This window comes from Oncorhynchus mykiss, chromosome 14 (assembly GCF_013265735.2).
Source record: "Oncorhynchus mykiss isolate Arlee chromosome 14, USDA_OmykA_1.1, whole genome shotgun sequence".
Taxonomy (NCBI): Eukaryota; Metazoa; Chordata; class Actinopteri; order Salmoniformes; family Salmonidae; genus Oncorhynchus; species Oncorhynchus mykiss.
Genome location: NC_048578.1, coordinates 41,478,406 through 41,505,736, shown reverse-complemented (window position 1 = coordinate 41,505,736; position 27,331 = coordinate 41,478,406). Strand labels below are relative to the sequence as shown.

General features: G+C 42.8%; 1 protein-coding gene across 5 annotated transcripts; it reads right to left on the bottom strand.

The window, feature by feature from the left end:
- Nucleotides 1–1,129: 1,129 nt before the first annotated feature.
- Nucleotides 1,130–27,098, bottom strand: neurl1b (neuralized E3 ubiquitin protein ligase 1B). 5 transcript variants are annotated; one of them, XR_005036003.1, is made up of 8 exons: nt 26,797–27,098; nt 22,227–22,498; nt 15,727–16,060; nt 11,026–11,228; nt 6,717–7,305; nt 4,006–4,128; nt 2,465–2,839; nt 1,130–2,431 (listed from the first exon to the last, which is right to left on the bottom strand). XR_005036003.1 is itself a non-coding variant. In XM_036943563.1 (8 exons), the coding sequence occupies exons 1-7, from the start codon at nt 26,822–26,824 to the stop codon at nt 2,550–2,552; spliced, it is 1,839 nt and encodes a 612-aa protein (XP_036799458.1). In that variant the 5' UTR covers nt 26,825–27,098; the 3' UTR covers nt 1,130–2,407; nt 2,514–2,549. The 5 variants fall into 5 exon arrangements, 3 of the variants coding, with proteins under 3 accessions (XP_036799458.1, XP_036799457.1, XP_036799459.1); XR_005036004.1 differs by having other exon boundaries at nt 1,130–2,420; XM_036943563.1 differs by having other exon boundaries at nt 1,130–2,407; nt 2,514–2,839.
- Nucleotides 27,099–27,331: the final 233 nt, after the last annotated feature.

Sequence of the window (27,331 nt, the reverse complement as noted above, 5' to 3'; positions counted from 1 at the left end):
GAGAGAGAGTCTCGGGTAGAGAGAGAGAGAGAGAGTCTCGGATAGAGAGAGAGAGAGAGAGAGAGTCTCGGGTAGAGAGAGAGAGAGAGAGAGTCTCGGGTAGAGAGAGAGAGAGTCTCGGGTAGTGAGAGAGAGTGTCTCGGGTAGAGAGAGAGAGAGAGTCTCGGGTAGAGAGAGAGAGAGAGAGAGAGTCTCGGGTAGAGAGAGAGAGAGAGAGTCTCGGGTAGAGAGAGAGAGAGAGAGTCTCGGATAGAGAGAGAGAGAGTCTCGGGTAGAGAGAGAGAGAGAGAGAGTCTCGGGTAGAGAGAGAGAGAGAGTCTCGGGTAGAGAGAGAGAGAGAGAGAGTCTCGGGTAGAGAGAGAGAGAGAGAGAGAGTCTCGGGTAGAGAGAGAGAGAGAGAGAGTCTCGGTAGAGAGAGAGAGAGTCTCGGGTAGAGAGAGAGAGTGTCTCGGGTAGAGAGAGAGAGAGAGTCTCGGGTAGAGAGAGAGAGAGAGAGAGTCTCGGGTAGAGAGAGAGAGAGTCTCAGGTAGAGAGAGAGAGTGTCTCGGGTAGAGAGAGAGAGAGTCTTGGATAGAGAGAGAGAGAGTCTCAGTTAGAGAGAGGGAGTCTCGGGTAGAGAGAGGGAGTCTCGGGTATAGCGAGAGAGTCTCGGGTAGAGAGAGAGAGTCTTGGGTAGAGAGAGAGAGAGTCTCGGGTAGAGAGAGAGAGAGAGAGAGAGAGAGAGAGAGAGAGAGAGAGAGAGAGAGAGAGAGTCTCGGGTAGAGAGAGAGAGTCTCGGGTAGAGAGAGAGAGAGTCTCGGGTAGAGAGAGAGAGTCTCGGGTAGAGAGAGAGAGAGTCTCGGGTAGAGAGAGAGAGAGAGTCTCAGGTAGAGAGAGAGAGAGAGAGTCTCGGGTAGAGAGAGAGAGAGTCTCAGGTAGAGAGAGAGAGAGAGTCTCGGGTAGAGAGAGAGAGAGTCTCGGGTAGAGAGAGAGAGAGAGAGAGTCTTGGGTAGAGAGAGAGAGTCTCGGGTAGAGAGAGAGAGAGAGAGAGAGAGAGAGTCTCGGGTAGAGAGAGAGAGAGTCTCGGGTAGAGAGAGAGAGAGAGAGTCTCGAGTAGAGAGAGAGAGAGTCTCGAGTAGAGAGAGAGAGAGTCTCGGGTAGAGAGAGAGAGAGAGTCTCGGGTAGAGAGAGAGAGAGAGTCTCGGGTAGAGAGAGAGAGAGTCTCGGGTAGAGAGAGAGAGAGTCTGCCTGCTCTTTCAAGGCCCTGCCTGACTGCTGCAGTGTGTCCAGTCTATCAGGGCCAATATGTCTTGATGTGGGAGGTCCGTGATGGACCTGCTGCAGTGTGTCCAGTCTATCGGGGCCAATATGTCTTGATGTGGGAGGTCCGTGATGGACCTGCCATAGTGTGTCCAGTCTATCAGGGCCAATATGTCTTGATGTGGGAGGTCCGTGATGGACCTGCCGTAGTGCAGAATGTCTAGTTTGGTAAGAGACGTCTCTGGGGTGCAGACAGAGCCCTGTCCCAGTAGTTTGTCCTCTCATGGATGGTCAGGCTTAATGATGACCTTGATGAGCCTGTTGAAATGGTGTCCAGTCTGTCTCTATAGCCTTCAAATATACATCTGGACCTCAAAGCCAGTTTCACTGCTTTAAAAAAAAATATTCCCCTCTAATCAAGGACTGATATAGACCTGGGACCTCAGGTGTGAAATGAATTATCACGTAGAACAGGAAACCAGCAGTACTCCAGATCTGGTAGGGTCAGAGTTGAATATCCCTGCTCTAGACAATGTCTGCTGCAGTAATGTCCCAGACATCATGGTCTGTATGTCTTGATGATGTCTTTAATGGGACGTCTTTAATGGGCCTGCTGCAGTAACGTCCCAGTAATGTCCCAGTAATGTCCCAGTCCTCTCATGGTCTGTATGTCTTGATGACGTCTTTAATGGGCCTGCTGCAGTAATGTCCCAGTCCTCTCATGGTCTGTATGTCTTGATGACGTCTTTAATAGGCCTGCTGCAGTAATGTCCCAGTAATGTCCCAGTCCTCTCATGGTCTGTATGTCTTGATGATGTCTTTAATGGGACGTCTTTAATGGGCCTGCTGCAGTAATGTCCCAGTAACGTCCCAGTCCTCTCATGGTCTGTATGTCTTGATGACGTCTTTAATGGGCCTGCTGCAGTAATGTCCCAGTAATGTCCCAGTAATGTCCCAGTCCTCTCATGGTCTGTATGTCTTGATGATGTCTTTAATGGGCCTGCTGCAGTAATGTCCCAGTAATGTCCCAGTAATGTCCCAGTCCTCTCATGGTCTGTATTTCTTGATGACGTCTTTAATGGGCCTGCTGCAGTAATGTCCCAGTAATGTCCCAGTAATGTCCCAGTCCTCTCATGGTCTGTATGTCTTGATGACGTCTTTAATGGGCCTGCTGCAGTAATGTCCCAGTAATGTCCCAGTAATGTCCCAGTAATGTCCCAGTAATGTCCCAGTCGTCTCATGGTCTGTATGTCTTGATGACGTCTTTAATGGGCCTGCTGCAGTAATGTCCCAGTAATGTCCCAGTCCTCTCATGGTCTGTATGTCTTGATGACGTCTTTAATGGGCCTGCGGCAGATAGGACAGCAGGCATTCACTTGTCTCTTCAGCTTTAGCCCACAGTTGTTACACAGACACATGTGACCGCAGGTGTAGATGACTGTGTCCACTTCCTGGTCGAAACAGACGGTGCACTCCCCGTTCTTACCACCAGAAGGCAGCTCTGGGGCAGACAGGGTGGGGGAGACAGTGTGGGGGAGACAGGGTGGGGGAGACAGCGTGGGGGAGACAGGGGGGCTGAGAGGGGAGCTGGGGGCAGTCACTGAGGAAGAGATGGAGATAGGAGAGGTGTTAGAATGAGAGGAGGCCCTGGGAAACATTTTTACATAACTACTTCAAATGAACAGCAACTTGTTGAGTTTTATAACAGCTACTATAGAGCCTTCATGAAGTCAGTTTATAACAGCTACTATAGAGCCTTCATGAAGTCAGTTTATAACAGCTACTATAGAGCCTTCATGAAGTCAGTTTATAACAGCTACTATAGAGCCTTCATAAAGTCAGTTTATAACAGCTACTATAGAGCCTTCATAAAGTCAGTTTATAACAGCTACTATAGAGCCTTCATAAAGTCAGTTTATAACAGCTACATAGAGCCTTCATGAAGTCAGTTTATAACAGCTACTATAGAGCCTTCATAAAGCCAGTTTTATAACAGCTACTATAGAGCCTTCATAAAGTCTGTTTATAACAGATACTATAGAGCCTTCATGAAGTCCGTTTATAACAGATACTATAGAGCCTTCATGAAGTCAGTTTATAACAGCTACATAGAGCCTTCATGAAGTCAGTTTATAACAGCTACTATAGAGCCTTCATAAAATCAGTTTATAACAGCTACTATAGAGCCTTCATAAAGTCTGTTTATAACAGATACTATAGAGCCTTCATGAAGTCCGTTTATAACAGATACTATAGAGCCTTCATGAAGTCAGTTTATAACAGCTACATAGAGCCTTCATGAAGTCAGTTTATAACAGCTACTATAGAGCCTTCATAAAATCAGTTTATAACAGCTACTATAGAGCCTTAATGAAGTCAGTTTATAACAGCTACTATAGAGCCTTCATAAAGTCAGTTTATAACAGCTACTATAGAGCCTTCATAAAGTCAGTTTATAACAGCTACTATAGAGCCTTCATAAAGTCAGTTTATAACAGCTACTATAGAGCCTTCATAAAATCAGTTTATAACAGCTACTATAGAGCCTTAATGAAGTCAGTTTATAACAGCTACTATAGAGCCTTCATAAAATCAGTTTATAACAGCTACTATAGAGCCTTCATAAATCAAGTTTATAACAGCTACATAGAGCCTTCATGAAGTCAGTTTATAACAGCTACTATAGAGCCTTCATGAAGTCAGTTTATAACAGCTACTATAGAGCCTTCAAAGTCATGTGTGTGTGGTCACGTGCGTGTAACTGACCCAGGGAGGACTCGGAGGAGGATCTGTTGACGCTGAAGGCCAGGTCAGAATCACTGTCGTCTGGACTACTACTGCTACTACTGGTCTGGGAGGAAAGGAAGGAAGGGCTGGACTGGAGCGTGCCTGGAACACAGCGACAGAGACACACACGCAGTTAATATCGCTCCACAGTGGGAAATTACCTTTCAATGTCAAGCACGCTATGATATCTCTGTCTCTCGCTATAATGTCTCTGTCTCTCGCTATAATGTCTCTGTCTCTCGCTATAAGGTCTCTGTCTCTCGCTATAATGTCTCTGTCTCTCGCTATAATGTCTCTGTCTCTCGCTATAATGTCTCTGCTCTCGCTATAATGTCTCTGTCTCTCGCTAAAATGTCTCTGTCTCCCGCTATAATGTCTGTTTCTCGCTATGATATCTCTGTCTCTTGCTATAATGTCTCTGTCTCTTGCTATAATGTCTCTGTCTCTCGCTATAATGTCTCTGTCTCTCGCTATAATGTCTCTGTCTCTCGCTATAATGTCTCTGTCTCTCGCTATAATGTAATCTTTGTCTCTGTGACACAAACACACGTTACGTTCTACTTTAACAACTTTAGACTTTTTGCAAGATTATTAAATCTCTTTTTTTCAAGAGAAGGAAAGAAATACAGACTGTTTTTATATCCTAGTTTGGTTAGAAGAGAGAGTTACATCTCTTTTTCAATTGAGACCTAATCTCAGTACAGCTATAAAACAGTGTGTTGCAATCTCTGATGGTACAGAACAGCAAACAGAGCGATGACAGAATGGTGAACTGCATCGTGGGTGATGAGCGTTTACGAGGTGGTCATCACTGATAAACATTGTTATGGCGAACAGCGATAGCCATAAAACTACAACAGTAAGGCATTACATCACATAACTAACCTGTTCAGTAAGTCATACAATAGCTAACAACACTACATCAGATATGTTATTACGTAATCAGACAGCTAGATTTCAAACATTTTAAAGGAAAATAGTTTTATTGGAGTAATTTGTACAGTGTTATAAAGCCCCTAGGGAGCTGTAATTAATCTGGGTGGTCGGCTGGGCTGACCGAGCGAGAGAAAGAGGGAGAGAGAGGGGGGGGGGGGGGGGGGTTATAAGGGAGCAGTTGGTGGGAGAGAGCAGATAAGTCACATCCTAAAATAACCCAGAGGGGAACAGAGAGGACCATGGGAGCGTCATCACTACGCACCAGCATTCCTCTGGGTCTGGGAAAGAATGAAAAAGAACTGGGAACTGAAGGGATTGTTGGAAACCAGGAAGCTGAGGGTGTGACTACTGCGTACTGGTACACTTTCTGACCATTACATAGCCCATACGGTACAAGCATTCAGTAATGGTATAGGATTTCTGCTGATATACTGAAAACATTGCTGGGCTGAGTCTGTTGATGTCTCCATGCAGGGTAAAGAATGCCCAGAGTGTCTGTGATGAGTATTTATATACAGTATCTATATGATATAGTATGCAGTGCCTTCGGAAGAATTCAGACAACTTGGACTTTTTCCAAATGTTGTTACGTTCCAGCCATATTCTAAAATGGATTAAATAAATAAAAAATCCTCATCAATCTACACACAATACCCCATAATGACATCACAATACCCCATAATGACATCACAATACCCCATAATGACATCACAATACCCCATAATGACATCACAATACCCCATAATGACATCACAATACCCCATAATGACAGTAATAACAGGTTTTTAGAAATTTGAACAATTCTTTTTAAATACCTTATTTACATAAATATTCAGATCCTTTGCTAATAAGACTCAAAATTGAGCTCAGGCGCATCCTGTTTCCATTGATCATTCTTGAGATGTTTCTACAACTTGATTGGAGTCCACCTGTGGTAAATTCAATTGATTGGACATGATTTGGAAAGGCACACACCTGTCTATAGAAGGTCGCACAGTTGAGAGTGAATGTAACAGCAAAAACCAAGCCATGAGGTCGAAGGAATTATCCGTAGAGCTTCGAGACATGATTGTGTCGAGGCACAGATCTGGGGAAGGGTACCAAAATATTTCTGCAGCATTGAAGGTCCCCAAGAAGACAGCGCCCTCAATCATTCTTAAATTGAAGAAGTTTGGAACCACCAAGACTCTTCCTAAAGATGGCCGCCTGGCCAAACTGAGCAATCGGGGGAGAAGGGCCTTGGTCAAGGAGGTGACCAAGAACCCGATGGTCACTCTGACAGAGCTCCAGAGTTCCTCTGTGGAGATGGGAGAACCTTCCAGAAGGACAACCATCTTTGCAGCACTCCACCAATCAGGCCTTTATGGTAGAGTGGCCAGACGGAAGCCAGTCCTCAGTAAAAGGCACATGACAACGACCCAAAGCACAAAGCCAAGACAACGCAGGAGCGGCTTCGGGACAAGTCTCTGAATGTCCTTGAGTGGCCCAGCCAGAGCCTGGACTTGAACCCGATCGACCTGAAAAGAGCTGTGCAGAGACGCTCACCATCCAACCTGACAGAGGTTGAGAGGATCTGCAGAGAAGAATGGGAGAAACTCCCCAAATACAGATGTGTCAAGCTCGTAGCGTCATACCCAAGAAGACTCGAGGCTGTAATCACTGCCAAAGGTGCTTCAACAAAGTACTGAGTAAAGGTTCTGAATACTTATGTAAATGTGATATTTCATTTCTTATAGTGTATGTGAATAACCTACCCAGTATCCTGAGTCTGTTGACCGCTCCATGCAGGGTAAAGAAGGCCCATAGTTTCTGTGATGAATCGACACACAGCAGCCTCCCTCTGGCCGCCCCGTTGACCCCATGATGCACCTCACCGCTGGGTGTCAGGCTGAAGGACAGAACGTCCCCGGAGCAGGGCATGGGGAAGCCGCGGTACACCACCCAGTACTCCTTCCTGTCCAGCAGCACCTCTGGGTCGGCAGGAAGTTCCCCAGCATGGAGGGACCCCGGATCGCAGGAGGTCAGTCCGAAAAGGAGCGCCCCGAAGTAGGGCAGGCCGAGATGACCGACCTCGACGTAGAGCGTCTCCCTGACCCTTAGGGGGCGATCTGAGAACACCAGAGTCCTCGAAGAGTCAAGGAAGTGGATACACGCTGCAGAGCGGTCAGCTGACAGGATGACGTCCGGGCCATGGACTGGATGGAAGTGGAGGTCGGTGTCGAGCGGCGAGGGGAGCCCAGCTCGGACCAACCGGGGGGTGGAGAATGGGACGGATGATGATGATGATGTTATGGAGGAGGAAGATGTGGTACAACAGGGGATCATCTGGCTGTAGTTGTTGAGCTGTAAGGTGTCAGAATCAAAAACACATTTATTCCCCAGGTACATTTACACGACCGTTCAAACGTTTGGGGTCACTTAGAAATGTCCTTGTTTTGAAAAAAAAAGCATTTTTTTTTGTTCAATAAAATAACATACAATTGATCAGAAATACAGTGTAGACATTGTTAATTTTGTTAATGACAACATTAGTGTCTGTGTTCTTTTGCCCATCTTAATCTTTTCTTTTTATTGGCCAGTCTGAGATGTGGCTTATTGTTTGCAACTCTGCCTAGAAAACCAGCATCCCGGAGTCACCTCTCCACTGTTGACGTTGAGACTGGTGTTTGAGGGTACTTTTTTAATGACGCTGCCAGTTGAGGACTTGTGAGGCGTCTGTTTCTCAAACTAGACACACTAATGTACTTGTCCTCTTGCTCAGTTGTGCACCGGGGCCTCCCACTCCTCTTTCTATTCTGGTTAGAGACAGTTTGCGCTGTTCTGTGAAGGGAGAAGTACACAGCGTTGTACAAGATCTTCAGTTTCTTGTGAATTTCTCGCATGGAATAGCTTTCATTTCTCAGAACAAGAATAGACTGATGAGTTTCAGAAGAAAGTGTTTTGTTTCTGGCCAGTTTGAGCCTGACATCGAACCCACAAATTCTGATGCTCCAGATACTCAACTAGTCTAAAGAAGGCCAGTTGTATTGCTTCTTTAATCAGGACAACAGTTTTCAGCTGTGCTAACATAATTGCAAAAGGGTTTTCTAATGATCAATTATCCTTTTAAAATGATACACTTAGATTAGCTAACACAACGTGCCATTGGAACACAGGAGTGATGGTTGCTGATAATGGGACTGTACGCCTGTGTAGATATTCCATTAAAATCTGTCGTTTCCAGCTACAATAGTCATTTACAACATTAACAATGTCTACACTGTATTTCTGATCAATTTGATGTTATTTTAATGGCCCAAAAATGTGCTTTTCTTTCAAAAACAAGGTCAAGTGACCCCAAACTTTTGAATTGTAGTGCACTGTACATGCACCAGGAATTTGACCTGGTGAGATGATGCTGCCACAATAATATATATAGACTATAAACACAATATACAGACAGAATATATAGTAAATTAACACAATATACAGACAGAATATATAGACCATAAACACAATATACAGACAGAATATATAGACTATAAACACAATATACAGACAGAATATATAGTAAATTAACACAATATACAGACAGAATATATAGACCATAAACACAATATACAGACAGAATATATAGACCATAAACACAATATACAGACAGAATATATAGACCATAAACACAATATACAGACAGAATATATAGACCATAAACACAATATACAGACAGAATATATAGTAAATTAACACAATATGCAGACAGAATGTATAGACCATAAACACAATATACAGACAGAATATATAGACCATAAACACAATATACAGACAGAATATATAGTAAATTAACACAATATACAGACAGAATATATAGACCATAAACACAATATACAGACAGAATATATAGTAAATTAACACAATATACAGACAGAATATATAGACTATAAACACAATATACAGACAGAATATGTAGACTATAAACACAATATACAGACAGAATATATAGACCATAAACACAATATACAGACAGAATATATAGACCATAAACACAATATACAGACAGAATATATAGTAAATTAACACAATATGCAGACAGAATGTATAGACCATAAACACAATATACAGACAGAATATATAGACCATAAACACAATATACAGACAGAATATATAGTAAATTAACACAATATACAGACAGAATATATAGACCATTAACACAATATACAGACAGAATATATAGTAAATTAACACAATATACAGACAGAATATATAGACTATAAACACAATATACAGACAGAATATGTAGACTATAAACACAATATACAGACAGAATATATAGACCATAAACACAATATACAGACAGAATATATAGTCCATAAACACAATATACAGACAGAATATATAGTAAATTAACACAATATGCAGACAGAATATATAGACCATAAACACAATATACAGACAGAATATATAGACCATAAACACAATATACAGACAGAATATATAGTAAATTAACACAATATGCAGACAGAATATATAGTAAATTAACACAATATACAGACAGAATATATAGTAAATTAACACAATATACAGACAGAATATATAGACTATAAACACAATATACAGACAGAATATATAGACCATAAACACAATATACAGACAGAATATATAGTAAATTAACACAATATACAGACAGAATATATAGTAAATTAACACAATATACAGACAGAATATATAGACTATAAACACAATATACAGACAGAATATATAGACCATAAACACAATATACAGACAGAATATATAGTAAATTAACACAATATACAGACAGAATATATAGACTATAAACACAATATACAGACAGAATATATAGACCATAAACACAATATACAGACAGAATATATAGTAAATTAACACAATATACAGACAGAATATATAGACCATAAACACAATATACAGACAGAATATATAGTAAATTAACACAATATACAGACAGAATATATAGTAAATTAACACAATATACAGACAGAATATATAGACTATAAACACAATATACAGACAGAATATATAGACCATAAACACAATATACAGACAGAATATATAGTAAATTAACACAATATACAGACAGAATATATAGACCATAAACACAAATACAGACAGAATATATATTAAATTAACACAATATACAGACAGAATATATAGACCATTAACACAATATACAGACAGAATATATAGTAAATTAACACAATATACAGACAGAATATATAGACCATAAACACAATATACAGACAGAATATATAGACCATAAACACAATATACAGACAGAATATATAGTAAATTAACACAATATACAGACAGAATATATAGACCATAAACACAAATACAGACAGAATATATAGACCCTAAACACAAATACAGACAGAATATATAGACCATAAACACAATATACAGACAGAATATATAGTAAATTAACACAATATACAGACAGAATATATAGACCCTAAACACAAATACAGACAGAATATATAGACTATAAACACAATATACAGACAGAATATATAGACCATAAACACAAATACAGACAGAATATATAGTAAATTAACACAATATACAGACAGAATATATAGACCATAAACACAATATACAGACAGAATATATAGTCCATAAACACAATATACAGACAGAATATATAGACCATTAACACAAATACAGACAGAATATATAGACCATAAACACAAATACAGACAGAATATATAGACCCTAAACACAAATACAGACAGAATATATAGACCATAAACACAATATACAGACAGAATATATAGTAAATTAACACAATATACAGACAGAATATATAGACCATTAACACAATATACAGACAGAATATATAGTAAATTAACACAATATACATACAGAATATATAGACTATAAACACAATATACAGACAGAATATATAGACCATAAACACAATATACAGACAGAATATATAGACCATTAACACAATATACAGACAGAATATATAGACCATAAACACAATATACAGACAGAATATATAGTCCATAAACACAATATACAGACAGAATATATAGACAAACAACTTACAGAATTTGAGCTGTAGTTCGCAGTGGCCATCTTCGCAGTGGCTTTGTTGTTGAGCTGTAACGTGGCCATCTTCGCGGCGGCCTGGTTGTTCTCTAGCTGGTTGTTGTTGTAGTTTGCGGAGTCGTGGCTGCTCTGAGGGAGGTAGGCACTGAGACGGGCCGCAGACAGACAACTGGACCCGACACTCTCTGCAAACTTGCTCTCTGGGAGGAGAGAGAGCAAGGGGAGAGGGAAAGGAGAGCGAGTGAGAGAGAGGGAGAGGGAGAGAGAGGGGCAGGAGAGAGAGGGGCAGGAGAGCACGGGAGAGAAGAGAGAGGGACAGAGAGAGGGAGAGAGGAAGAGGGAGGGAAAGAGAGGGGAAGGAGAGATAGAGAGAGAGAGATAGGGGGAGAACAAGATAAGGTAGGTGAGCAGTAGGTTCCATTAAAGAGACTACTGATTCACTAGCAACATCGTTCCTTCTGGAGCAAAGCAGAATAATGATAGTCAAGTCAAATGTTAAGTATTTTTGGACTGAAGATAACAAGCCCATAGAGATTGCTTTACGTTACTCTAAATGAAGGAACTCCTATGCAAACATACTTTAGAGGGAAAATAGCAGAGGTGAGGGAGATGGTCTGGTATGTTCTGAGAACTATTCCTTTTGTAGCCTCAAACCCAGAACCCAGCCTAGACCCCAGCCCAGACCCCAGCCCAGACCCCAGCCCAGAACCCAGCCCAGAACCCAGCCCAGACCACAGCCCCCAGCCCAGACCCCAGACCACAGCCCAGACCCCAGCCCAGCCCAGCCCCCAGCCCAGCCCCCAGCCCAGCCCCCAGTCCTGTCCAGCCCAGCCCGCAGCCCAGCCCAGACTCCAGCCCAGCCCCCAGACCCCAGACCCCAGTCCAGCCCCCAGCCCAGAACCCGGCCCAGACCCCAGCCCAGCCCCCAGCCCAGCCCCCAGCCTGTCTAGCAGCGTGACACTGCTGAGAAAGATGCTGTATTTCAGTGAACCCAGAATGTTTGTGCTTTGAGCCACTTAAAGGCTTAAATTATTGAAGCGAAGCAGTCTAATATAACTGTCTCACTCGGCTCCTATCTGCACTGCTGATGTGAGGAAGTAGACTTCATTAGAATTGGAAGCTGAACTGTCCCAGACATTATCGGGTTTTTTACACAAACTGTCCCAGACATTATCAGTTTATATAACAAACTGTCCCAGACATTATCAGTTTATATAACAAACTGACCCAGACATTATCGGGTTTTTTACACAAACTGTCCCAGACATTATCAGTTTATATAACAAACTGTCCCAGACATTATCAGTTTATATAACAAACTGTCCCAGACATTATCAGTTTATATAAGAAACTGTCCCAGACATTATCAGTTTATATAACAAACTGTCCCAGACATTATCAGTTTATATAACAAACTGTCCCAGACATTATCAGTATATATAACAAACTGTCTTGGCTGAAGGTGACTGTGTGAGAGCGATGACTGTGTCTTGGCTGAAGGTGACTGTGTGAGGGTGATGACTGTGTCTTGGCTGAAGGTGACTGTGTGAGGGTGATGACTGTGTCTTGGCCGAAGGTGACTGTGTGAGGGTGATGACTGTTTCCAGTGATACTATAGAAATCAGGGTTTAAATACTATTTTAAATCATTTCAAATACTTTATCTGGACTAGATTGAGTTTGCCTGTTGCAATGTTACCAATAGAATAGTCTCAATAATTAAAACCCAGCACATATGGTACTTTAGGCAGACTAGAGCAAACACTAACGCTGTTTGAAAGATCTCAAATAGTATTTGAACCCAGGACTGTTGCTGGAGCAGCAAGCAGAGAGCTGAGGCGCCTCACTGAGTAGACTGCTCCCAGCACCAGCAGCCTTTACCAAACATGGTCAGACCAATGATTAACACACACACAGAGAGAGAGAGAGAGAGAGAGAGAGAGAGAGAGAGAGGAGACACTGGTTGGACTGATCACAGACAACGATGAGACAACCTATAGGGAGGAGGTCAGAGACCCCACACTGCCAGCACTGCAACCTCTCCCTCAACGTCAAGACCAAGGAGCTGTTCGTGGACCAGAGGAAACAGAGGGGCGTCCCCATCCATATCCATGGAACTGTAGTGGAGCGGATCGAGATCTTCATGTTCCTCAGTGTCCACATCACTAAGGATCTATCATGGTCCACACACACCAACCCAGTTGTGAAGAGGGCGTGGTAGTGCCTCTTCCCCGCTAAGGGGGTTGAAAAGATTTGGCACGGGGCCCTCAGATCCTCAAAGTCACATGTCACATGTGCCGAATACAAGTGTAGACCTTACAGTGAAATGCTTACTTTACAAGCCCTTAGGGATTTTTTCTCCTCAATTTTCGCCTAAAGTTACATACCCAAATCTAACTGCCTGTAGCTCAAGCCCTGAAGCAAGGATATGCATTTTCTTGGTACCATTTGAAAGGAAACACTTTGAAATTTGTGGAAATGTGAATTGAATGTTGGAGAATATAACACAATAGATCTGGGAGAAGATAATACAAAGAAATAAACTACTGTTTGTCTTTGTTCTACCACCATCTTTAAAATGCAACAGAAAGGTCCCAGGTCTAGCCATCACTCTGGTTGTAGTTATGGTGGTGTCCACAAGAGGGCAGCAGTGCATGTGCAAAGTTTCAGACACATAACCTGAAGTATGAGCGAACTACATGACATTTTGTGTGAAGTCACCCAGGTACATTTGGGCAAATCATGAAGTAGACATTTGCATTCATGTTACATTTTTCTGAAAGAATATTGTCAAATCTAATAAATATACTTGGACTTTGATTTAGCTTTTCCAGTATTAGTAGCCATATTATAAGGCAAACATTTGCAAAACAACCCGTTTTCATAACTTCATAACTCTGAATATTCTTATAATTTTAGTCCAAAAGGAAAAGGCATGCTGTCACAAAAGGTTAGCATCTACATTTTACAACAGATACAGGGTTTCCGGATACTTCCGTAAAGCCTAGCTCATTGGTTATCTAGATATCTTTGTTTGACCCCGATTGGTGCTTATTTGACAAAGTTAGTGTCGTTCAAGTGAAGACCTCCCGCAACATTGGCGTGCCATGAAGGCGCCGCTCTCTAACCAAATATGGTGTCCTATAGGATATACTACACCCCTGATGATATAGTGAAGTCTGGTTACGTTCTAGGATCTCTGAGGAACGTGATTTGACTGGTTGAAACAACGTTTAATGTGAGATTTCCACAGATTCCTTTCTTTGCAAATTTAACGAGTGGAAATACAAAATCGATCGTGCATGTTTTATGGACCTTTTTAGGATATGAAAAAGGATTTTAACTAACAAAACGACACTTCATGTTATCTCTGGGACCCTTTAGATGATAAATCAGAGCAAGATTTCACAATGTAAGTACACATTTCACCTTCAGAGGTGAATTTGTCAAATTAGGCTATCAGAAGCTTCTAGGGCCATGATATAATTTTCTAGTATTTTCCAAGCTGTTCATTTAATCTTTATTTAACTAGGCAAGTCAGTTAATAAAAAAAATCTTATTTTCAATGACTGCCTAGGAACAGTGGGTTAACTGCCTTGTGGGTTAACTGCCTGTTGTTCTGCCTCAGGGGCAGAACAACAGATTTGTACCTTGTCAGCTCGGGGGTTTGAACTTGCAACCTACCAGTTACTAGTCCAACGCGCTAACCACTAGGCTACACTGCCGCCTCAACTCTGCCGTTTAAAGGCACAGTCAACTTAGTGTATGTGAACTTCTGACCCACTGAAATTGTGATACAGCTAATTATACGTGAAATAATCTGTAAAGTCTGTAAACAATTGTTGGAAAAATGACTTGTGTCATGCACAAAGTAGATGTCCTAACCGACTTGCCAAAACCATAGTTTGTTAACAAGACATTTGTGGAGTGGTTGAAAAACACGTTTTAATGACTCCAACCTAAGTGGATGTAAACTTCTGACTTCAACTGTATATGTACCGACATTTGTTGTTTCTCTAAAATCTGTGATCGTGACACAAGGCGCTGCATGATTTACAACTGTCCTGTTGACGGAACGACCTATCCCTAAGAAGAACCCTTAATTAAAAGGCCAACCATTCACAGCTGAGTTGAGCTGTTCCTTTAAAAGGCCAAACATTCACAGCTGAGTTGAGCTGCTTACTAAGAGGCCAACCATTCACAGCTGAGTTGAGCTGTTCCCTTAAAAGGCCAACCATTCACAGCTGAGTTGAGCTGTTCCCTTAAAAGGCCAACCATTCACAGCTGAGTTGAGCTGTTCCCTTAAAAGGCCAACCATTCACAGCTGAGTTGAGCTGTTCCCTTAAAAGGCCAAACATTCATAGCTGAGTTGAGCTGTTCCTTTAAGGGAGCTGTTCCCTTAAGTTCCTTAAGGGAACAGCTCAACTCAGCTGTGAATGATTGGCCTTTTAAGAGAACAGCTCAACTCAGCTGTGAATGTGTTGTGGTCCTAATGAGGGGAAGTGTTTGGCTACCATTAACTGCCTTTCTCTCTGACTCATAGGCTTGTTGTTCTACAGTGTAATATCGTGCTGCTACTCTTCTCTCAGAGTACAACCCTTTGGTTAGGAAGGAATTACTTGACAAGACTTTGGGCCAATGTCATGCTGTTGTTGGAACCCTAAGACAGAAAATACTATTTAACAAGGCAGAGACTGACCTAGCAGTGTAACCTCCTGGATGAGGCCATAGATGTCTATGATGGCCCAGAGCGGACATCCTATACTCAGACCACAGTGGAAGAGGATGGGTTCCTCCTCGTTGATACTGTAGAACACGCGGCCGTGTCTGTCGGCCCAGAAGGACAGGACGTTGTTGCGGATCGCCAGGCGTTCCGGCAGGGCTTTGGCCCAGTAACCCGGCCGCGTCACCAGGTCCGGACAGGCGTACTTGGGGATGTTGGAGGAGTTGAGCTCACTCGGGTCCAGACTGGTGAAACCGAACCGCAGAGCACCACTCCAGCCGTTGTGTACACCGGACAGACGCAGACGCACCTGGGAAGGAGTGGGGATTGTAATGATCACTCTGTGCATTTCATACAGGAAGTTTTTTATTCATTTTTTATTTATTTCACCTCTATTTAACCAGGTAAGCTAGTTGAGAACACCTTTATTTAACCAGGTAAGCTAGTTGAGAACACCTTTATTTAACCAGGTAGGCTAGTTGAGAACACCTTTATTTACCCAGGTAGGCTAGTTGAGAACACCTTTATTTAACCAGGTAGGCTAGTTGAGAACACCTTTATTTAACCAGGTAGGCTAGTTGAGAACACCTTTATTTAACCAGGTAGGCTAGTTGAGAACACCTTTATTTAACCAGGTAGGCTAGTTGAGAACACCTTTATTTAACCAGGTAGGCTAGTTGAGAACACCTTTATTTAACCAGGTAGGCTAGTTGAGAACACCTTTATTTAACCAGGTAGGCTAGTTGAGAACACCTTTATTTAACCAGGTAGGCTAGTTGAGAACACCTTTATTTAACCAGGTAGGCTAGTTGAGAACACCTTTATTTAACCAGGTAGGCTAGTTGAGATCACCTTTATTTAACCAGGTAGGCTAGTTGAGAACACCTTTATTTAACCAGGTAGGCTAGTTGAGAACACCTTTATTTAACCAGGTAGGCTAGTTGAGAACACCTTTATTTAACCAGGTAGGCTAGTTGAGAACACCTTTATTTAACCAGGTAGGCTAGTTGAGAACACCTTTATTTAACCAGGTAGGCTAGTTGAGAACACCTGTATTTAACCAGGTAGGCTAGTTGAGAACAAGTTCTCATTTGCAACTGCGACCTGGCCAAGATAAAGCATAGCAATTCGACACATACAACAACACAGAGTTACACATGGAAAGAACAAAACATACAGTCAATAATACAGTAGAACTAAAGAAAACAAAAAGTCTATATACAGTGAGTGCAAATGAGGTCAAATAAGGGAGTTAAGGCAATAAATAGGCCATGGTGGCGAAGTAATTACAATATAGAAATTAAACATTGGAATGGTAGATGTGCAGAAGATGAATGTACAAGTAGAGATACTGGGGTGCAAAGGTAAGATAAATAAATAAATACAGTATGGGGATGAGGTAGATAGATGGGCTGTTTACAGATAGGCTATGTACAGGTGCAGTGATCTGTGAGCTGCTCTGACAGTTGGTACTTAAAGCACAGGTCGCAGTGGTGGGTAGTATGGGGCTTTACCTAGCAGAGACTTGTAGATGACCTGTAGCCAGTGGGTTTGGCGACGAGTATGAAGCGAGGGCCAGCCAACAAGAGCGTACAGGTCGCAGTGGTAGGTAGTATATGGGGCTTTGGTGACAAAACGGATGGCACTGTGATAGACTGCATCCAATTTGCTGAGTAGAGTGTTGGAGGCTATTTTATAGATGACATCGCCGAAGTCGAGGATCGGTAGGATGGTCAGTTTTACGAAGGTATGTTTGGCAGCATGAGTGAAGGGTGCTTTGTTGCGGTATAGGAAGATGATTCTAGATTTAATTTTGGATTGGAGATGCTTACTGTGAGTCTGGAAGGAGAGTTTACAGTCTAGCCAGACACCTAGGTATTTGTAGTTGTCCACATATTCTAAGTCAGAGCCGTCCAGAGTAGTGATGCTGGACGGGCGGGCAGGTGCGGGCAGTGATCGATTGAATAGCATGCATTTAGTTTTACTTGCATTTAAGAGCAGTTGGAGGCCACGGAAGGAGAGTTGTATGGCATTGAAGCTCGTCTGGAGGGTTGTTAACACAGTGTCCAAAGAGGGGCCAGAAGTATACAGAATGGTATCGTCTGCGTAGAGGTGGATCAGAGAATCACCCGCAGCAAGAGCGACATCATTGATGTTTACAGAGAAAAGAGTCGGCCCGAGAATTGAACCCTGTGGCACCCCCATAAGAGACCGCCAGAGGTCCGGACAACAGGCCCTCCGATTTGACACACTGAACTCTATCAGATAAGTAGTTGGTGAACCAGGCGAGGCAGTAATTAGAAAAACCAAGGCTGTCGAGTCTGCCAATAAGAATGTTGTGATTGACAGAGTCGAAAGCCTTGGCCAGGTCGATGAATACGGCTGCACAGTAATGTCTCTCATCGATGGCGGTTATGATGTCGTTTAGAACCTTGAGCGTGGCTGAGGTGCACCCATGACCAGCTCTGAAAACAGAATGCATAGCGGAGAAGGTATGGTGGGATTCGAAATGGTCAGTAATCTGTTTGTTAACCAGGCTTTCGAAGACCTTAGAAAGACAGGGTAGGATAGATATAGGTCTGTAGCAGTTTGGGTCTAGAGTGTCACCCCCTTTGAAGAGGGGGCTGACCACGGCAGCTTACCAATCTTTGGGAATCTCAGACGATACGAAAGAGAGGTTGAACAGGCTAGTAATATGGGTTGCAACAATTTCGGCAGATCATTTTAGAAAGAGAGGGTCCAGATTGTCTAGCCCGGCTGATTTTTAGGGGTCCAGATTTTGCAGCTCTTTCAGAACATCAGCTATCTGGATCTGGGTGAAGGAGAAATGGTGGGGGCTTTGGCAGGTTGCTGTGGAGGGTGCTGGGCAGTTGACCGGGGTAGGGGTAGCCAGGTGGATAGCATGGCCAGCCGTAGAGAAATGCTTATTGAAATTCTCAATTATAGTGGATTTATCGGTGGTAACAGTGTTTCCTATCCTCAGAGCAGTGGGCAGCTGGGAGGAGGTGCTCTTCTTCTCCATGGACTTTACAGTGTCCCAGAACTTTTGTTGAGTTTGTAATATAGGATGAAAATTTCTGTTTGATAAAGCTAGCCTTAGCTTTCCTAACTGCCTGTGTATATTTGTTCCTAACTTCCCTGAAAAGTTGCATATCACGGGGGCTAGTTGATGCTAATTCAGAACGCCACAGGATGTTTTTGTGCTGGTCAAGGGCAGACAGGTCTGGAGTGAGCCAATGGCTATATCTGTTCACAGTTCAATTGTTTTTGAATGGGGCATGCTTATTTAAGATGGTGAGGAGGGAACTTTTAAAGAATAACCAGGCATCCTCAACTGATGGGATGAGGTCAATGTCATTCCAGGATACCCGGGCCAGGTCGATTAGAAAGGCCTGCTCGCAGAAGTGTTTTAGGGAGCGTTTGACAGTGATGAGGGGTGGTCGTTTGGTCGCAGACCCATTACGGACCCAGAGAGAGAGATCAAAATTAACAGTGAGTGACATGAGAGAGAAAGACAGAGATGATAGAGATGGCAGAGATGTCTCCAGACAGAGATGACAGAGATGTCTCCAGACAGAGATGTCTCCAGACAGAGATGACAGAGATGACAGAGATGTCTCCAGACAGAGATGATAGAGATGACAGAGATGTCTCCAGACAGAGATGACAGAGATGTCTCCAGACAGAGATGATAGAGATGGCAGAGATGTCTCCAGACAGAGATGACAGAGATGACAGAGATGTCTCCAGACAGAGATGACAGAGATGTCTCCAGATAGAGATGACAGAGATGTCTCCAGACAGAGATGCCAGATATCAGGGTTAGGGAATATCAGGGTTAGGGTATATCAGGGTTAGGGTATATCAGGGTTAGGGTATATCAGGGTTAGGGTTAGGGTATATCAGGGTTATGGTATATCAGGGTTAAGGTATATCAGGGCTAGGGTATATCAGGGTTAGGGTATATCAGGGTTAGGGTATATCAGGGTTAGGGTTAGGGTATATCAGGGTTAGGGTATATCAGGTTTAGGTTATATCAGGGTTAGGGTATATCAGGGTTTGGGTATATCAGGGCTAGGGATAGGGTATATCAGGGTTAGGGTATATCAGGGCTAGGGTTAGGGTATATCAGGGTTAGGGTATATCAGGGTTTGGGTATATCAGGGCTAGGGTATATCAGGGTTAGGGTATATCAGGGTTAGGGTATATCAGGGTTAGGGTATATCAGGACTAGGGTATATCAGGGTTAGGGTATATCAGGGTTAGGGTATATCAGGGTTTGGGTATATCAGGGTTAGGGTATATCAGGGTTAGGGTTAGGGTATATCAGGGTTAGGGTATATCAGGGTTAGGGTTTATCAGGGTTAGGGTTTATCAGGGTTATGGTATATCAGGACTAGGGTATATCGGGGTTAGGGTATATCAGGGTTAGGGTATATCAGGGTTATAGTATATCCTCTCTTGGGTAGGGGGCAGTATTTTCACCTCCGGATGAAAGGCGTGCCCAAAGTAAACTGCCTGTTACTCAGGCCCAGAAGCTAGGATATGCATATAATTGGTAGATGTAACGGTTTTCTTGAGTCGAAGGAGAGGCGGACCAAAACGCAGCGTGGTGATTATTCATGGTTCTTTAATAAAAAAGCTATACATGAATAGACTAACAAAACAAGAAATGTGAAAAACCAAAACAGCCCTATCTGGTGCAAACACAGAGACAGGAACAATCACCCACGAAACACTCAAAGAATATGGCTGCCTAAATATGGTTCCCAATCAGAGACAACGATAAACACCTGCCTCTGATTGAGAACCACTCTAGGCAACCATAGACTTACCTAGAGTACTACTCTAACCACAATCCCATAACTACAAACAACCCCAGACAAAACACACCACATAAATAACCCATGTCACACCCTGGCCTGATCAAAATAATAAAGAAAACACAAAATACTAAGACCAGGGCGTGACAGAACACCCCCCCCCCCCCCCCAAGGTGCGGACTCTCGGCCGCACACCTAAACCCATAGGGGAGGGTCCGGGTGGGCGTCTTTTTTCAACCCCTTTACCAAAGAGCACCTTCTATCTACCCTAATGTACTATTGTGTACCTTAGTAGCGCTTCCCTTCCTTTTTCTACTAGTCTTTAGAAATTGTTCAATGTTTTTCTTTTGAGAAGTAGTCCTATTCATTGTAAGTGTCACTCCAGCTGGACTCTACTGTTTTGATGCGTGTGAACAGGAGCGCGATTCATGTTGTTTTTATCCGGTATTAGAAACAGTTTATTCCGTCATAAATGTTAGCGATTTATTTACGTTTCAGGATACCTGAGGTTGGATTAGGAACGTTGTTTGAAATGTTTGGACCAAGTTTACAGGTAACTTATTAGATACTTTGTAGGCATGTTGGGACCGGTGTATTTCTGAATCAAACGCGCCACATAAATAAAGGACATTATCGAACAAAAGGACCATTTATGACGTTTCTGGGATATTTTGGAGTGCCAACAGAAGAAGATCATCAAAGGTAAGGCATGAACTATATCACTATTTCTGACTTTTGTACTGCACCTGCCTGGTTGAAATATGTTTTTCATGTGATTGTATACGGGGCGCTGTCCTCATATAATCGCATGGTGTGCTTTCTCCGTAAAGCCTTTTTGAAATCTGACACAGCGGCTGGATTAACAAGAAGTTAAGCTTTCTTTTGATGTATAACACTTATACTTTCAAGAATGTTAAATATTTGAATTTGGTATTTTTGAATTTCGCGCTCTGCAATTTCACCGGATGTTGTCCAGGTGGGACGCTTACCGTCCCAACTGGCCATAAGAAGATATCAGGGTTAGAGTTGAGGAGAGACAGAGAGGGGTCTTACCATTTCGTAGTCTAACAGGTCTTTGGCTAAATGTTAGCGTTGGGGCAGGGATCGCGACTGGATTTTTTGGAGGGTCCCCAAATGAGTATGATTTAGGAAATTCCCACAAATAACAAAAATAAATGTGATTTTTTTCTCTCAATGTAATCAAGGTATGAAAATGTTATGTTATTTTAAAATAAAATAAATCATTATAATTATGTTCCGTCCGTCCGTCCGCCCGACCATCCACTCTGACAAAAATCGTCCCATGGCTTAATATAGTTGCCTAACCCTGGCCCAAGTTAGGGTGTGTTAGGGTTAGTGTTAGGGTATGTTAGGGTCAGGGTATGTCAGGGTCAGGGTATGTTAGGGTCAGGGTATGTTAGGGTCAGGGTATGTTAGGGTCAGGGTATGTTAGGGTCAGGGTATGTCAGGGTATGTCAGGGTCAGGGTATATCAGGGTCAGGGTATGTCAGGGTCAGGGTATGTTAGGGTCAGGGTATATCAGGGTCAGGGTATGTTAGGGTCAGGGTATGTCAGGGTCAGGGTATGTTAGGGTCAGGGTATGTTAGGGTCAGGGTATGTTAGGGTCAGGGTATATCAGGGTCAGGGTTTTACCTTCTGATAGAGTCTAACCGGTCGTTGGCTGAAGGTGATTCCGTTGCAGAAGCTGTTCTTCCTGGTAGCTCGTCTCAGCTGACCGTCCAGCCTGATGTTCTTCCCCTTGGCCTGAGGGTGGAACCTGGGCGACTCCAGACTGAGGATCACTGGGGGGGCCGACGTCCGCCTCTCTACCACCGAACCCCCGCCACCTCCTCTCCCACCGCTGCCACCGTGCAGAGTGAAGAACTGCCTGCTCACCACAGGGTCGGGCTGTAGAGTCACATCTTCTGGGAGGAGGCAATAACAGAATAAGAAGAGGGGAGAGGGATTGGTTAATTGGTTAATGGTTACCGGATGATCCTTGAGTCGACCAGCCCATAACCCATTTACAGTATACAGCCTGTAACCCATATACAGCCTGTAACCCATATACAGCCTGTAACCCATATACAGTATACAGCCTGTAACCCATATACAGCCTGTAACCCATATACAGCCTGTAACCCATATACAGTATACAGCCTGTAACCCATATACAGCCTGTAACCCATATACAGTATACAGCCTGTAACCCATATACAGCCTGTAACCCATATACAGTATACAGCCTGTAACTCATATACAGCCTGTAACCCATATACAGTATACAGCTTGTAACCCATATACAGTATACAGCCTGTAACCCATATACAGTATACAGCCTGTAACCCATATACAGTATACAGCCTGTAACCCATATACAGTATACGGATTGTAACCCATATACAGTATACAGCCTGTAACCCATATACAACCTGTAACCCATATACAACCTGTAACCCATATACAACCTGTAACCCATATACAGCCTGTAACCCATATACAGTATACAGCCTGTAACCCATATACAGCCTGTAACCCATATACAGTATACAGCCTGTAACCCATATACAGCCTGTAACCCATATACAGTATACAGCCTGTAACTCATATACAGCCTGTAACCCATATACAGTATACAGCTTGTAACCCATATACAGTATACAGCCTGTAACCCATATACAGTATACAGCCTGTAACCCATATACAGTATACAGCCTGTAACCCATATACAGTATACGGATTGTAACCCATATACAGTATACAGCCTGTAACCCATATACAACCTGTAACCCATATACAGTATACAGCCTGTAACTCATATACAACCTGTAACTCATATACAGTATACAGCCTGCAACCCATATACAACCTGTAACCCATATACAACCTGTAACCCATATACAGCCTGTAACCCATATACAGTATACAGACTGGTATCATCAGGAGGGTAGAGACTATAGACTGTTATCATCAGGAGGGTAGAGACTATAGACTGGTATCATCAGGAGGGTAGAGACTATAGACTGGTATCATCAGGAGGGTAGAGACTATATACTGGTATCATCAGGAGGGTAGAGACTATAGACTGCTATCATCAGGAGAGTAGAGACTATAGACTGGTATCATCAGGAGGGTAGAGACTATAGACTGGTATCATCAGGAGGGTAGATACTATAGACTGGTATCATCAGGAGGGTAGAGACTATAGACTGGTATCATCAGGAGCGTAGAGACTATAGACTGGTATCATAAGGAGGGTAGAGACTATAGACTGGTATCATCAGGAGGGTAGAGACTATAGACTGGTATCATCAGGAGAGTAGAGACTATAGACTGGTATCATCAGGAGGGTAGAGACTATAGACTGGTATCATCAGGAGGGTAGAGACTATAGACCGGTATCATCAGGAGAGTAGAGACTATAGACTGGTATCATCAGGAGGGTAGAGACTATAGACTGGTATCATCAGGAGAGTAGATACTATAGACTGGTATCATCAGGAGGGTAGAGACTATAGACTGGTATCATCAGGAGAGTAGATACTATAGACTGGTATCATCAGGAGAGTAGAGACTATAGACTGGTATCATCAGGAGAGTAGAGACTATAGACTGGTATCATCAGGAGGGTAGAGACTATAGACTGGTATCATCAGGAGGGTAGAGACTATAGACTGGTATCACCAGAAGAGTAGAGACTATAGACTGGTATCATCAGGAGAGTTGAGACTATAGACTGGTATCATCAGGAGAGTAGAGACTATAGACTGGTATCATTAGGAGAGTAGAGACTATAGACTGGTATCATCAGGAGGGTAGAGACTATAGACTGGTATCATAAGGAGGGTAGAGACTATAGACTGGTATCATCAGGAGAGTAGAGACTATAGACTGGTATCATCAGGAGGGTAGAGACTATAGACTGGTATCATCAGGAGGGTAGAGACTATAGACTGGTATCATTAGGAGAGTAGAGACTATAGACTGGTATCATCAGGAGGGTAGAGACTATAGACTGGTATCATTAGGAGAGTAGAGACTATAGACTGGTATCATCAGGAGGGTAGAGACTATAGACTGGTATCATCAGGAGAATAGAGACTATAGACTGGTATCATCAGGAGAGTAGAGACTATAGACTGGTATCATCAGGAGGGTAGAGACTATAGACTGGTATCATTAGGAGAGTAGAGACTATAGACTGGTATCATCAGGAGAGTAGAGACTATAGACTGGTATCATCAGGAGGGTAGAGACTATAGACTGGTATCATCAGGAGGGTAGAGACTATAGACTGGTATCATCAGGAGAGTAGAGACTATAGACTGGTATCATCAGGAGGGTAGAGACTATAGACTGGTATCATCAGGAGAGTAGAGACTATAGACTGGTATCATCAGGAGGGTAGAGACTATAGACTGGTATCATCAGGAGGGTAGAGACTATAGACTGGTATCATCAGGAGGGTAGAGACTATAGACTGGTATCATCAGGAGGGTAGAGACTATAGACTGGTATCATTAGGAGAGTAGAGACTATAGACTGGTATCATCAGGAGGGTAGAGACTATAGACTGGTATCATTAGGAGAGTAGAGACTATAGACTGGTATCATCAGGAGAGTAGAGACTATAGACTGGTATCATCAGGAGAATAGAGACTATAGACTGGTATCATCAGGAGAGTAGAGACTATAGACTGGTATCATCAGGAGGGTAGAGACTATAGACTGGTATCATCAGGAGGGTAGAGACTATAGACTGGTATCATCAGGAGAGTAGAGACTATAGACTGGTATCATCAGGAGAGTAGAGACTATAGACTGGTATCATCAGGAGGGTAGAGACTATAGACTGGTATCATTAGGAGAGTAGAGACTATAGACTGGTATCATCAGGAGGGTAGAGACTATAGACTGGTATCATCAGGAGGGTAGAGACTATAGACTGGTATCATCAGGAGAGTAGAGACTATAGACTGGTATCATCAGGAGGGTAGAGACTATAGACTGGTATCATCAGGAGGGTAGAGACTATAGACTGGTATCATCAGTCTGAGTGAAGTATAATTTAACATTAGCGAATCACATGACTGCGAGGCGTGGCTTGACGTGGATAGATGACAAGTCGGGGGCGGGTTAACAGAAGGTTCTGTTGGAGATGATTGGTAGATGAAGCCGATTAAGACAATGCCTACGCAGCGAGGTCTTTCTATTTGCTAACGAAGGTCAAGTTTGACACGTTGGTCCACCAGACTCTTCTGGACAGAAGTGACTGGGAACGAGATTAGTTATTGACAGTTACACTTCTGATTTTCACATGCCTAGTATCTGTCTGACTAACAGTCGACATGGTGAGGTCTGATCCACTGTCAGCTGATATGAGTGTGGGTGCAAACTGATAGAGTAGGAGGAGGTGTGTGTTTGTGTGTGTGTGTGTGTTTGTGTGTGTGTGTGTGTGTGTGTGTGTGTGTGTGTGTGTGTGTGTGTTAGGGTAAATCACTGGATCACCTCTACGAACCTGGGCTGATCTAAAAGGAAACAATGGTTAGAAAACCACAGCTAGCTTTGCAAACTAATCTTCCATGGCTGTGGCTAAACTACAAGGCAACGAGCTAGCGTTATTGTGGACTACATGAGCTGGGAAATTAACACGGCGTAAAATATTTAGAGCAATAAAATCAGATGAATAACAGTTGTTATTACCATGTCATTACATTCAGATATATATTCAGAAAATAAACTACGACATTAAAACATATTGAAAAAAGTGCCTAAAAATAAATACTAAATATAACCGGAAACACAAGATTGAACTTCTATTTAATTCATCTGATACGTCTCGGGGATTCTCTGTTTTCTCCCACGCATTGGAGATCAAGTCAAAAAAATAAAATAGATTTAACCATACAAAAATATAATGTAAATAAATAAATGACAAGTTAAAGACTTTGAAAAACTATGTTTAGTCTAAGACATCGTCGAGAATCACGCTCTCTCGTCTTTCCCGCGCACCGGAGAGCTTGCACGCCTGCCGTCGGGCGTCAGCAGTGCTGCGCAGCTCGAGCTGCCCACTTCAGTTCTCCGTGAACCGTCTTTATCAACACCGCATAAAGGCGCACTGTATTGCTAAGTGCTCTCAATTATTAAATAGAGACGGAGAGCTGTGTGAACATTCCTTATTATGCTGTTATGATTATTAAAATCAGAAAGTCTTAGATCTTACCTAAAGGTTTATGTGTTGTGTTGCCCATTATATCCACTGATGCGTCTCACTGGTTGACAAGTGAATTCTGAATGTAATATCTCTTTGTCCATCCATTTATGTATGTCCAATATGGTGTGTCAAAGAGCTACTTATTTGCCTTTTAGTCTGGGTATTTCTGAACCATTTGAACAGCGCTGAGTCTCCTTAAAGAAGCATGGACATTCTCTGTAATGTTATCTCTGCAAGAAATGTGACGATCAGGCAGGCTGCTCTCTCTACCTCTCCCTCTCCCTCTCCCTCTCTCGCTCTCTCTCTCTCTCTCTCTCTCTCTCTCTCTCTCTCTCTCTCTAAACAGCAGTGCTAACTGGCGCACTGTGCCTCCCCCTCCTCTCTTCAGTATCCTCTCCCCTCTCTATCTTCTCCGTGACTTTAAAGAAACAGTAAGCTTGGCTGGTGCTCCTCTCCCAGGCAGTTACAGAATCTAAGGCACAGTGGACTAGACTCAGCTAGTTACTCTGCTGCTCTGAGCCGAATTGACTATCCATGGGCTACA

What these genes read in the sequence shown, in the direction of transcription:
- neurl1b (XM_036943562.1), bottom strand. Translation starts at nt 26,824, where the DNA reads ATGGGCAACACAACACATAAACCTTTAG. An exon ending in CACAACACATAAACCTTTAG is followed by an intron (nt 22,499 to 26,796) that starts GTAAGATCTAAG and finishes GCCTCCTCCCAG; the next exon opens with AAGATGTGACTCTACAGCCC. An exon ending in CAACAGACTCAGGATACTGG is followed by an intron (nt 4,129 to 6,716) that starts GTAGGTTATTCA and finishes GCTGTGTTCCAG; the next exon opens with GCACGCTCCAGTCCAGCCCT.